The following is a 13622-nucleotide window of genomic DNA, read 5'->3' on the forward strand; positions in this document are numbered from 1 at the left end:
TTCAAAAATTACAATTTGCATCTGCACCCTTAAAATGCAGCCCATATTTGCACCATTAACCCTGAAAGTTAATTTGTAGTGCTTCCTCGGATATAATCTATATATTTTCATATGCCTCTTCAAACGTAAAAGCTCTCAAGCAAATACAGGCTATTTCCTGCTGCGAATTGATTAAGACTTTTCAACAATACACATGTAAATAGTGGTTGTTTCTAAGGATTGTAGATGCAAATTGTATCTTTTAATGGGCATACATGAAAGGCGAAGCGAAATTGATTATATCTTTTAGGATTGTGGGTGCGAATTATAGCAATTGTATATTTTGTTCCATGCGACTTGGCCACACACCAATTTTATCATCTTCTGGGTTAAGCACTCCTGGCTATGTTTTTCTCAACATCGCCATGAATGGAATAGAAGTGAAAAATAAAATTGAATTGTTTTGAAATGAAAAATGGAATGATAAATCATCCAAAAATATTTGGTTCATTATTAGAGTGAAAATCAAAATGAGAATCTACGATTTTGAGAGGTGGTTTTGATTAAAAGAGATGGAGGGAGAGGCGGGAGGTGTTTATGAGAGAGGATTTTGAAAATTAACTTTGGAATGGGTCAATCCAGGGTTCAAAGCCGGATCGGGTCATAAAAGGATTTGATCGTTCCATTCCAGAGTGGAATAGAAAGCGGAATTCGATTTCTGGAAAACAAATAACAACTATCGAAATCGTCGAATTTTATTTCGATTTCATAGCCTAAAATAAATTGACCAAACGTGCCCTGAGAGGATTTGTTCGCTCCATAACAGTTGTGGGTTGTTTGGTTGCTACCAATTACCATTTTTGTCTTTAATAAAACAGAGTCCATTTTTGTCTTTAATAAAACAGATTGCTACCTTCCATATCTATGGGAATCTGAAAATGGGCATCCTTTTGTTTTGGCTCCACATGTGTGGGACTCGTTTGGCACTGCTTTTGATTCTACTATCAGCAAGTAGAGCGTTCGGTAAAGAAAAAAAAGTTAAAAGTTCTAAAAGTAAAAACTCTAAAATTGATACATTTGATTATGTTACAGAGAAAAATTGTTTATCGGGGCGTAATGTAGTGCTTCTTTTAACAGCAGTACTCAAATAGAATATTTTTAAACAGTATTATATCGCGCAGCAAGTTCAAATAGGTCCTTAAACCTTGCTTGCAATGGCTAGTGGTTTTGGTTGCGTATTGTCAGGGACTTAGAAAAATTCTGCGTAGTCCGGTCTCTGGCCCAACAAAAAATGTTAAGCCCGTGACAATATGGTCGTCTTATATAATTATGTTGCATGCAATGAATCCGTTCTCTTTTGTTACGTGCAATGAATCAATTCCCTGTGTAGGTGAGCATTTGCATCGTATCCCGTACGAAATTAGGTTTTATTTTTCCCCTCTATTGTTTGTGAAACGAGATAAATATTTTTGTAGTGATTTTAATAATGAGTTTTGTCAAAAAAAAAAAAAAACGTGAGTATATACAACATTTTTTCTTTGTAGTGTCGGAGCACGGGAAACGCAAAAAAAAATAACTGGTTTTTAAATTCCCACCATTTTTATATGATGACTAAAAAGTCCACTAAAACATTAATATTTTTCCGCATCAAATAATTTTTTTAAAAAATTCGAAACTTAAAATTCATCTTGTTCTTTTCTTCTTCTTCTTAATTTATTTAACACCGCAACTGTAGCCCCACATGTTTTAACACACTCGTTTGTTTATTCCAAACCCTTACCTTATGGACCAAGAGTAGACCATTTCCAAGCTCATCCTCATCACTTAACCGTAATCCTTCCTTCACATGCATCTCGTGAAGAGGCTCATGAAAGGAAAATGTGTTTAGGTGTGAGTTCACTGCAATACCGTTTGTAGAAAATTGGCACAGCCCCGGCACACAGTAGGTAAATAGATATGCCAAGATGATGTGATCGTTCCGAGAGCAGGTTATTCGTTGGTTGCTTTACGATAGTAGGTAAATAGATATGCTAAGATGATGTGATATGTAGTAAAGCAGACAGTAAAGCGGCTGCGGGATCATTCGGTCTCCCTCACCTGACTGTTCTCAATCGGCGAAACCTCTTCTGTATGTGTAGGATGGAAAAAAATTACGAACAGATCTAAAAATAGTTATATAGTCACTTATTAGATAATATGACGAAGTGTGAGATACTTATAATACGTTGCATCAATATGGTATTGCAGCAGGGTTTCAAATTTGAAATTATAATAATAAAAGAAAAATTTGTAGAAAAAATAAACTTTTTTTTTTTAGAAGGAACATATAGAATATATTTCCTTGTCACGACAAAGCACGTTGCAATTTGCAATTTGACCCCGTCAAATCGATCGTGCCAATGGACGCATCCTACACAGACCTCGTCGTACGAAGCTCATCCGACCGGGACACGTGGCGCCCAGGCACCGGTGCTAAACGTTTCTCCTCACGAGCCAAGAGGGGGGGGACGCGTGGCGGTCCCGTGATCCCGAACGCGGCGCATTTTAGCCGGGCCCCTGCCGACGTGGCGCGATGACTGAGGATACCCCGGTCAAAGGGTGGGTCGAATGGCCATTTCGCATTCCAACTCCCATACTCCCACCACCCCCGCCGCCGTACACTCGCGAGTTCCCGTCCCCGTCCATTATCGTCCCAATCCCAAGCGCTTTTTAATTCCTCCTCCGGGAAATTATTCCACGCACCCGGTTCACCGTCGACCTCAACTCTCTTTTCTTCCTCTTTTTTTTTTCTTGGAAAAACTTTAAATACTATTCCTGTGATTTCGCACTTTCTCACTTTCGTATTTGATGGTTTAAAATATATCACTTTATGGTTTAAAATATATCACTTTCGTACTCTGTGGTTTCATTTTTCTCTTTTTATTATTTCATTCACTAAGTTTTTTCGTTAAATCAGTGATAAAGTTAAAACTAAATGGTAAGAAAGTGAATATTTGATAAACTATATGTGAAATATCTGAAATTTTTTGGTATATAATTTAACGAAAAGTTAACAAAAGAACTGACGCAAAGAGAAAAATGGAGCTACAGGGTACTAAATTAATACACTTTAAACCACATAATACTAAAGTGAGAACTTGTGAAATCACAGGGGTGATATTTGAAGTTTTTTTTTTCTTCCAATAAATCGAATAAAATACTATAAAATAACTTATTCTGCATTCAAATAGGACTTTAGTAATGTACAAATAAGAGTTCAAAGTTTCAATTTCAAAAAATGCCTCCTTAAATAATACTTAACTCTACAACAGCATCTTAAAAGTTTCCTAATTGAAAGGCTTCCAAGAACGGCATCCAACTGTACTAAAAGTTCTAGACTAAGGAGCGCTTAAAATAGAAGTTTGAATAATCCAATATATTTTATAACATTTGAAATACCTGAATATATATATATATATATTTTTATAAAATAAACAGTACTTTAGTTTTTGGATATTTAACGTCTGACTTAATACTCAACTGTTAGAATAAAATTAATAACTATGCAGATATATATAGTGATGTTTTTAATAAGTGATAGAAATGCCAATGGTATAAAAATTATCTGCACAGGCGAGTGTGCCTAATGAGAAACATGCTACGTTAAGATTCAAAATCAAAATTTACCAAATTAAAACTTTTAATTTTTTTTTTGAGAAAAAGGTAGCACGCTATCCGCTTCATTCATTGGATAGATGAATTAAGCTACAGGAGTGGAGCAGCCAGGCCCCGAAGGGTAAAACTTTCAAATTTTGAAAAAATTATTTTAAATGAAATGAAATGAAGGGTGTGGTGCACCGTGCACCGGGTGCGTGTAATAATGCGTCATCATCCTTCCTTTTGAAGCTCTTTTATTGCGAGCGTTTACTCGGTCGTCGGCTTAGTTCGCTCATTTTCCCACTTAAAAACCCCACTCTCCCCGCGTCTTGCCCAAACGCTTTAACTTAGCCCGGAATAGGAGGAATGATGAGAAACTCGGAATAACTCTCCCTCGCCGGAATAAGCACACGAACTACAATATCTACAGTATGAGCGACGGCGCCGACGCGTCCACCTCGGGTGATAATCTCACCCCGAGGAAATCCTTCTGGCGCTCGGCCTCCTGGACCGCCCGGTCCTCGCCGACCGCGCCGGCGCCGCAACCGAACCCGGGCCGGCCGCCGAAGAGGCCGGGCCGGCTGGCCCTCCCGGTCCGGCCGCCCTTGTCGGGATGGCCCCGGCAGGCGTCGGACGACTCCGGGCCGACCCCGTCCGCGTCGGGGCTGGCGCACACCGACGCGGCGGACCTGTCCCGCGTGGCCGACCACGTGTACCTGGGGAGCGACGCGGCGGCGCGGGACAGGAACGCGCTGCGGCGGCACGGGATCACGCACGTGCTGAACTGCGTCGGCGCCGCGTGCCCGGACTACTTCCGCGGGGAGGGGGACTTGGTGTACAAGACGCTGTGGCTCCACGACTCCCCCGCCGAGGACCTCTCCTCCGTCCTCTACGACGCCTTCGACTTCCTCGAGGACGCCCGCGGCGGCGGTGGGGGAGGGGGAGGGGGGCGCGCTCTCGTCCACTGCGTCCGCGGCGCGTCGCGCTCCGCGGCCATCGTCGTCGCCTACCTCATGTGGCGCCACGCGATCCCCTTCGACGCCGCGCTCCGCCGCGTCAAGGCCGCGCGCGCCGCCGCCGACCCCAACCTCGGCTTCGCCGCGCAGCTGCTGCGGCGCCAGCCCCGCCCCGGCGCCGCCAACTCCCCCGGCTCCGCGCGCCGCGTCCTCCGCCTCGCGCCGCACTCGCCCTGCGCCCCGCTCCACCTCGTCCCCAAAACCGCGCTCCCCTCCTCCTCCTCCTCCGGCGCCTCCGCCGCGGAGCTCCTCGACTCCCGCGGCGCGTTCCTCGTCCACGTCCCCGCCGCGGTCTACGTGTGGCTCGGCGCCGCGTGCGAGCCCGCCATGGCCGCGGCCGCCGCTAGGGCTGCGGCCCAGGTGGTGCGCTACGAGCGGGTGGCGGGCCCCGTCGTCACCGTCCGGGAGGGCGCCGAGCCCCCCGATTTCTGGAGCGCCATCGCCGCCGAGCCCTCGGTTCCCGACCCCTCCAAGGCCGGGAAGCGGAGGGTGGAGCTCTACGACCTCGACTTCGAGATCTTCCATCACGCGCTCAAGTCCCCGAATGAGGAAGCGGCGGAGAGCACCACCCCGTCCTCGTCGTCGGCCGACTCGGCTTCCACCTTCTCTCCGGCCTCGTCCTCTTCTTCCGATTGGTATAATTCTCCTTCCACACCTGGCCACTCCACAATCCAGCTGGGTCCCAAGTTGCCCTCTTTCCGTACAAGAACGGAGAATGAGAAAGCTTCGACCTTTCCATCTGATGCTGCAGATACTAAAACAAGGGCTCAATCCCTCGCCGAACGCAGAGGAGGCATTACCCCTTCGTTGGTTTTGTTAGCGCCACCAGATGCGGAGAAGGAACAGCCGTCGCCGCAAGAATTCCAACACGATTGGTGCTTATCTCCTGCATTCATCCCGGACGTGGAAGTAGATGAAGAGGAAGAAGGTGACTCTATGTGTATCGATCATCAGCTTTCGTTAAACCCTTCGAACCAGTTGAATTTGGATGCGATCGAAGAAGACATAGAAGAAGAAGAAGGGAGTAGTCAATTGATTCATCCGATCCTTTTCCGGTGGCCCGAAATGGACAAAATGGAGGAAATCCATCCGGGGGTGCTCGATTCAAGATCAGTATTCTTAATGGTGGCTCCGAATTCCAGGAAAGGTGTGCGAAAGCCGACGTCGAAGATTTTGTACATATGGTTAGGAAGTGGAAGTGAATTGAGCGAAGGGGATGTAGAAAAAGTTAGAGATGTGTGTTCGAGCAAGACCGGCATCGATGTTCTCGATCTGATTGGGATCCCCCCTGATACTCCCGTGGAGGTACGCAATAAGTTGTTCGTGTTGATGAATGGCATACCTGAATCAATCTTTTATTTGAAATCTTTTACATATCAATTATTGTGTCTGCGAATTATTTTTTGCTAATAATAGATGTCCTTATATCTGCAACTTCGCTTAATCATATAGAAATTGGTCATCCATCTTAAAACTATTAATTTAATAATTTAATGTGAGCAAAAGTTTCTGTTTTGGAAAAGAAGTGTTGTTGATTTTGTAACTTCTGCGGAATTTAGCCTAGATCTCATGGTCATAATTGCTGCTATTACGATGTTGGACTTGACTTCAAACCTCTGATTATGTGAGAAATGCATTATATTAAATGCTCATCAAATAAGATTATAGCAGCCGGTCAGTATGTTTGACAAGTCTACTCGATGGTGACGTGACGTTCCGTTTTACTGATTTAAGATGAGTACAGGACAGGAAATTAAAAATTAGATTTCTTGACCTTGTGCATAGAATTAAGCAAAGTGGGAGGCCAAAGTTTGAACACTAAGGTTTCACAAAACTATATGACTGGTGATGTGCTAATCTAACTTTCTATTTGAAATGTGTGTCTACCAAACTTCTGTATGCTATCTACCGGCGCTCTCTATTCGTTCAAGTTGACATTTTGTATGTATTTGCCCCTATTTAATTTTCGCTGGACAATTGAGGGAAAAGATGATCTATTATAGATGTTTTTGCCGGCAACAAATGGTTGGGCAAAACGTGGTTATGGAAAAGAACGTCTTAATAATGACTGGGCTAAACAAATATCTGCGGTAAAGGAGTTTCTGGGGATGAGGTTGAAAAACTGTGCTTCCTACATAAACAAATGGATCATTCATGTGTTTGGAATGAACATTTGCAGCTTGTAGATTTAAGTAATTCTTATCTTCTCTTTATGCATTTGTGAGAATTAACTCACACAATTTAGTGGACAAAAGGTAGAAATTCATTACTAGAAGGAAAAGTTCGTTAAGATTAATGTTCGACAGCTGATCAGTTAGGCTGAAAAGGGCATCTATTAAATTGTTCTAATGATTTTGCAGCATTATTGCAGGAAATTTACTGGCTATATGCAGAAATAACACAATTATTTGTTAAATCAGTCCGTCATGAATTGACATTAGACGTGAAAAAACATTTCTTCTTTCTTGCTTTTTCCATTGAGACCTCTGCATCTAATGTGCTCCAACATTAGCACAAAATGGTTGGATGACATACTGTCATTTGCTTCATTTGGAGGTCATGAATTTTTTTCAGTTAGACAGCTTTAGAGGCTAGTGATATGTTGGTGTGGGCATGCCAAAATGTATGACTTAATCTGGATCTTCTTTAAACTATAATTTTATTAGGGAAGTCCACTTTCTAATCTAACTTGAACAGACTTGCCCCCAACTTCATCTCTAGCCTTCAATTTCTTCCATAATGATAATTTTAAGCATTTGTTTCACATGATAGCATTAATAGTATGATGTAGAATGCAAGGTTTGTCATGCTATTCAGCACGGAAGGAATGTGTCAACCATTCCAACCTTTTCTGTAATGTCGCTCTGCATGTCTGTGCATTTTCACATATCAATGGGTTTGTGCCAGTGATGACTGTGTCAATTGTCGTACATGCCAGCGAACATGACGTGTTGATGCATGTGCGATGTCGCTATTCAAAAGAGGGTGTGCTACAACAAGTAATCCACTATAGTATGCATCACATACACAAGGGTAGAATACTGACGAGTATGCACTAGTCAGATGTTTTCACAGATTTCTTCTTACATTCAGAGAAAGTTTCTAGTTTTAGATTTAATGAACGATGTCCTGCAGTTGTTTGCTTCAGAGTTTAACCATATGAGTTCGTATAGCATTTAATGTTTTTAGCATGTTGTCAGGGACAAAACCACTCTGTCATATTGTCTGACTTGTCTGCTCTTCCTATTCTACCACCATGAACACATGGTTAGTGGAAACAGTTCATTCTGCTTCAAGATTAGACTTTTGTTTGGAATTTCTATAGAGGATTGCACGCATCATTGTTTTCGCTATTTATGATGCATGAATACACCAAGTCTTTAGGTAGCTCCAAACTAAAATGGATATATATATATATATATATATATATATATATATATATCCGAAAATTAACAAAAGAACTGACCAAGAGAAAAATGGAGCTACAGGGTACTAAATTAATACACTTTAAAACACACAATAATACTAAAGTGAAGACTTGTGAAATCACAGGGGTGATATTTGAAGTTTTTTTTTCTTCCAATAAATCGAATAAAATACATAAATAACTTATTCTGCATATCAAATAGGACTTTAAGTAATGTACAAATAAGAGTTCAAAGTTTCAATTTCTAAAAAAAAATGCCTCCTTAAATAATACTAAACTCTACAACAGCATCTTAAAAGTTTCCTAATTGAAAGCTTCCAAAGAAGCGGCATCCAACTGTACTAAAGTTCTAGACTAAGGACGCTTTAAAATAGAATTTGAATAATCCAATATATTTTATAACATTTGAAATACCTGATATATATATATATATAATTTTTATAAAATAAACAAGTACTTTAAGTTTTTGATATTTAACGGTCTGACTAATACTCAACTGTTAGAAAAAATTAATAACTATGCAGATATATATACGTGATGTTTTTAATAAGTGATAGAAATGCCAATGGTATAAAAATTATCTGGGCAGCAGGCGATGTGCCTAATGAGAAACATGCTACGTTAAGATTCAAAATCAAAATTTACCAAATTAAAACTTTTAATTTTTTTTTGAGAAAAGGTAGCACGCTATCCGCTTCATTATGGATAGATGAATTAAGCTACATGAGTGTACAGCCAGGCCCGAAGGGAAAACTTTCAAATTTGAAAAAAATTATTTAATGAAATGAAATGAAGGTGTGGTGCACCGTGCACGCGGGTGCGTGTAATAATGCGTCATCATCCTTCCTTTTGAAGCTCTTTTATTGCGAGCGTTTACTCGTCGTCGGCTTAGTTCGCTCATTTTCCCATTAAAAACCCCACTCTCCTCCGCGCTTTGCCCAAACGCTTAAACTTAGCCCGGAATAGGAGAATGATGAGAAACTCGGAATAACTCTCCCTCGCCGGAATAAGCACACGAACTACCAATATCTACAGATGAGCGACGGCGGCCGCACGCGTCCACCTCGGGTGATATCTCACCCCGAGGAAATCCTTCTGGCGCTCGCCTCCTGACCGCGCCGGTCCCGGCCGACCGCGCCGGGCGCGCAACCGAACCCGGGGCCGGCCGCCAAAGGCGGCCGGCTTGCTCCGTCCGCCGCCCTTGTCGGGATGGCCCGGCAGGCGTCGGACGACTCGGGCCGACCCGTCCGCGTCGGGCTGGCGCACACCCGACGCGGCGGACCTGTCCCGCGTGGCCGACCACGTACCTGGGAGCGACGCGGCGGCGCGGGACAGGGAACGCGCTGCGGCGGCACGGGATCAAGTCACGTGCTGAACTGCGTGCGGCGCCGCGTGCCTGCGGACTACTTCGCGGGAGGGGACTTGGTGTACAAAAAGACGCGCGTGGCTCCACGACTCCCGCCGCCGAGGACCTCTCCCCGTCTCCTACGACGCCTTCGACTCCTCGAGACGCCCGCGGCGGCGCGGGGGGGAGGGGAGGGGGCGCGCTCTCGTCCACTGCGTCCGCGGCGCGTCGCGCTCCGCGGCCATCGTCGTCGCCTACCTCATGTGGCGCCACGCGATCCCCTTCGACGCCGCGCTCCGCCGCGTCAAGGCGCGCGCGCCGCCGCCGACCCCAACCTCGGCTTCGCCGCGCAGCTGCGCGGCGCACAGCCCGCCCCGCGCCGCCAACTCCCCGGCTCCGCGCGCCGCGTCCTCCGCCTCGCGCCGCACTCGCCTGCGCCCCGCTCCACCTCGTCCCCAAACCGCGCTCGCCTCCTCCTCCTCCTCCGGCGCCTCCGCCGCGAGCCCCCTCGACCCCCGCGGCGCGTTCCCGTCCACGTCCCCGCCGCGGTCTACGTGGGCTCGGCGCGCTGCGAGCCCGCCCATGGCGCGGCCGCCGCTAGGCTGCGCCCAGGTGGTGCGCTACGAGCGGTGGCGGGCCCCGTCGTCACCGTCGCGGAGGTGCGCCGGAGCCCCCGATTTCTGGAGCGCCATCCGCCGCCGAGCCCTCGTTCCCGACCACCTCCAAGCCGGGAAGCGAGGGTGGAGCTCTACGACCTCGACTTCGAGATTCTTCCATCACGCGCTCAAGTCCCCGAATGAGGAACGGCGAGACACCACCGCCCCGTCCTCGTCGTCGCCGATCTGGCTTCCACCTTCTCTCCGGCGCTCGTCCTCTTCTCCGATTGGTAATAATTATCCTTCCACACCTGGCGCATCCACAATCCAGCTGGGTCCCAAGTTGCCCTCTTTCCGTACAAGAACGGAGAATGAAAAGCTTCGACCTTTCCATCGATGCTGGCAGATACTAAAACAAGGGCTCAATCCCTCGCCGAACGCAGAGGAGGCATTACCCTTGTGGTTTTGTTAGCGCCACCAGATGCGGAGAAGAACAGCCGTCGCCGCAAGAATTCCAACACGATTGGTGCTTATCTCCTGCATTCATCCGGAGTGGAAGTAGATGAAGAGGAAGAAGGTGACGCTATGTGTTTAAATCAATAACAAAGTTAAAACTAAAAGGTATTAAAGTGAATATTTGATAAACCAGGGTGGGCATCTGAAGTTTTTTATATATAATTTAATAAAATATTAGCAAAAAAATTAACGAAAAGATAACAATAAATTTACAGAATATTTTAAATCACGGAGTACTAAAATGAGAAAGTAGGAAATTACAAAAATTATATTTAAGGCTTACCCTATCTTTTATCCTCCTCTCCTTCACGTCCACACAATCCGCCACACAAAATCACAACAATCCAACCTTAAAATGACAGAGTAGTGGAAAGCAACTGAAAACATGCATATCCTTTTATGAACTAAAGTGCTCTTTGATTCACAATACTCTTAATCATGTCATTTTTATTTTTTTTCCTGGCAATTATATTAGCAGTTCTATTTTTTGTCGATCGAGTGCGGCGGTATAAGTCAAGCCGATATGGCCTGAACCTCCCGCCGGGCCCTCCGTCGCTGCCGGTGATCGGCAACCTCCACCAGCTGGGCCGCCGGCCGCACCTCTCCCTCCGCCGCCTGGCGCTCGCCTACGGCCCCGTCCTCCGGCTCACCCTCGGCGCCGTCCCCACCGTCGTCGTCTCCTCGGCGCGCGCCGCCCGCGAGGTGCTCCGCACGCACGACCTCGCCCTCTGCAGCCGCCCGCAGACGTACGCGGCGCGGCACCTCTTCTACGGCTGCACCGACATCGCCTTCGCGCCCTACGGCGCCTACTGGCGGCACGTCCGCAAGCTCTGCATCCTCGAGCTCCTCAGCGCCCGGCGGGTCGAGGCCTTCGCTCCCGCGCGGGCGGCCGAGGTGCATTAATTCCCTCTTTCGCAAATCACCTGACCGTTAGTATAACCTTTTTTGCTTATTATAATACTATTTTCTTCGCTCAATGGATAATCGTTTGCTGCCAATGAAAAATTGCTTCATATTTCAAATCTAGACGATTGGACTTGACACTAATAGAAATCATAAATTGGACAAATACCTTCACATCATAGATGGACAATCAGATTGGAAAATTGAACCATCTTAGGAAAATTGGTTCATCGATCAACTGTAATTTGTCATACATTTTGAGGTAACTGTGATACCATCAAATCAAGAGACTACATGTTTCTTGAAAATGTGTGAAGGCAATATTTGGGAGATTTACGATTGGACTTGATGTATTTAATTTTGTTTATAATTGAATGATGTAGAATATAGGAAATCTATAAAGTATCTCTTCTTTTGACTTTGTAACATTAATTAGTACTGTATGAGAGTTAGGGCATATTTGGTTCATGATTGAAATAGAAATGAAAAATAAAATTGGATTACTTTGGAATGAAAAATAGAATGACGAATCATCCAAAAATGTTTGGTTCATTATTGGAATGAAAATTGGAATGAAAATTTAAAATTTTTGAAAAAAAGGTTTTGATTAAGAGAGAGGAAAGTGATGAAGGGAGAGAATGTAGGTGTTGATGAAAGAAGATTTTGAATAGTTTATTTTGGAATGAGTCAATCCGGAATTCAAAGCAAGATTGGATCATAAATGGATTTGTCCATTCCTATTCCGGAGTGGAATCGAAATCGGAATCCGATTCCTATAAAACAAACGGCAACTGTCAGAATCAGTAAATTCTATTCCGATTCCATAGTCTAAAATAGGTGAACCAAACATACCCTTAATGTGGACAATGAAGATGTTGACAACAACAATTTACCTTGCAAAAGGTGGTGGCGATAATGGTTGTGTGTTGGTTTTGAATTGGATTTTAGGTCGCTCATGATGGGCAAATCTGACCCAACTTATTAAGATATTGGATGGTTTTCTTGGTTGGTTTAAGAATCACTCTATACTATGTGTCGTTAAATATAAAAATACACTGTTCTCTAATAAAAGTATATCAGTCTCTTTCACCGCATGCAAATTTTTTTATCTTATTCTAAATAGTAAAAGAAATTTTATATAAAAATTTCATCAAATTTGGATTATTTTATACCGTTAAATTCGCAAACACATCACATCGGTCATTAAAATTGTCATTTTTGAGACATTTTGATCACTAGCCAAATAATGTTGAAATATTATGAAATTTAGTTTTTAAATATTTTCAATAGTGTAGATCAAGTCTAAAAGAGTTGATCGTTATTTTGAAAACTGTATCATCGAAAACAACTTGGTAGCACGGCCAATAGTATACCAGCCTAGTTCTATATATGAATGGTGTTTAATTTTAACGTTTATGCTCGACCGGCAGGCGGCGCGCATGGTGTCACGCGTGGCCGCGGCTGACGGCGCCACCGTGAACCTGAGCAAGGTCCTGGCGCGGTACGCGAACGGGGTGGTGTGCCGGGCGACGTTTGGGCGGGACTTCCTGGAGGGCGGGGAGTACGAACGGCACGGGTTCGAGGGGATGCTGGCGGACTACCAGGAGCTGCTGGGGGGGTTCAGCCTGGGGGACTTCTACCCGGGGTCGGCGATGCTGGAGGAGTTGGCCGGGAGGGCAACGGGGGCGAAGGCGAGGCTGGAGACCACGTTCCGACGCTTCGACCGCCTCTTCGACGAGGTCATTGAGGAGCACCTGCAGAGGAAGAGGAGAGGAGCAGAGGAAGAGGAGGAGGAGGAGGAGAAGGATTTGGTGGATGTGTTGCTGGAGCTGCAGGGGAGTGAGGGGCTTGAGATGCCACTCACTAGAGACAACGTCAAAGCAGTTATTCTGGTAATTACCAGTGTTCACTTACACCGTTACACTAATGAGTTATTTTGTTCACCTCTTTTATATTCTGAAATCGGAACACGATTCACGGGTTACGATAATTGTTATTTACTTTATAAAATATCGGATTTTGATTTTTTTTTATTCTAGAACGAAAATGATTCAATATACTTATAGTTCACTCTGATAGTCTGATTTTAAATTTCGAATTTATCTATTTCAAAGTAAATTACTCAAAACCTTTCTTATAAATACCTTTTTCTCCTATCTCTTCATTGCTCTCATCTGTCTCAAAATTCTAGATGTCATAATTGT

The 13622-nt window shown here is 44.8% G+C and overlaps 3 protein-coding genes across 4 annotated transcripts in view; all 3 read left to right on the forward strand.

Moving 5' to 3' along the window:
• The first annotated feature begins 3872 nt into the window (after nucleotides 1-3872).
• On the forward strand, nucleotides 3873-8031 carry LOC109704726 (protein-tyrosine-phosphatase MKP1-like). 2 transcript variants are annotated; one of them, XM_020225499.1, is made up of 2 exons: nucleotides 3873-5266; nucleotides 5383-5510. In XM_020225499.1, coding segments are annotated over exons 1-2 (1221 nt in total). In that variant the 5' UTR covers nucleotides 3873-4046; the 3' UTR covers nucleotides 5384-5510. The 2 variants fall into 2 exon arrangements, with proteins under 2 accessions (XP_020081088.1, XP_020081086.1); XM_020225497.1 differs by having other exon boundaries at nucleotides 3880-8031.
• A 1236-nt stretch (nucleotides 8032-9267) lies between these two features.
• Nucleotides 9268-10203, forward strand: LOC109704724. Its single transcript, XM_020225495.1, has one exon. The coding sequence runs from the start codon at nucleotides 9268-9270 to the stop codon at nucleotides 10201-10203; it is 936 nt and encodes a 311-aa protein (XP_020081084.1).
• Nucleotides 10204-10796: 593 nt separating this feature from the next.
• The window catches only part of LOC109704725 (cytochrome P450 71A1-like), a 5234-nt gene continuing 2408 nt past the window's right edge, over nucleotides 10797-13622 (forward strand). The window contains exons 1-2 of the mRNA XM_020225496.1: nucleotides 10797-11409; nucleotides 12849-13310. Of these exons, the coding sequence (XP_020081085.1) occupies nucleotides 10954-11409; nucleotides 12849-13310 (918 nt within the window). The 5' untranslated portion in view covers nucleotides 10797-10953. The remainder of the gene's footprint in view (nucleotides 11410-12848; nucleotides 13311-13622) is intronic.

Source organism: Ananas comosus, unplaced genomic scaffold, assembly GCF_001540865.1.
Source record: "Ananas comosus cultivar F153 unplaced genomic scaffold, ASM154086v1, whole genome shotgun sequence".
In the NCBI taxonomy this organism is placed as follows: Eukaryota; Viridiplantae; Streptophyta; class Magnoliopsida; order Poales; family Bromeliaceae; genus Ananas; species Ananas comosus.

Excerpts from the sequence above, each read along its gene's own strand:
- LOC109704726 (XM_020225497.1), top strand. The coding sequence starts at position 4,047 with ATGAGCGACGGCGCCGACGCGTCCACCTCGGGTGATAATCTCACCCCG.
- LOC109704724 (XM_020225495.1), top strand. The coding sequence starts at position 9,268 with ATGGCCCGGCAGGCGTCGGACGACTCGGGCCGACCCGTCCGCGTCGGG.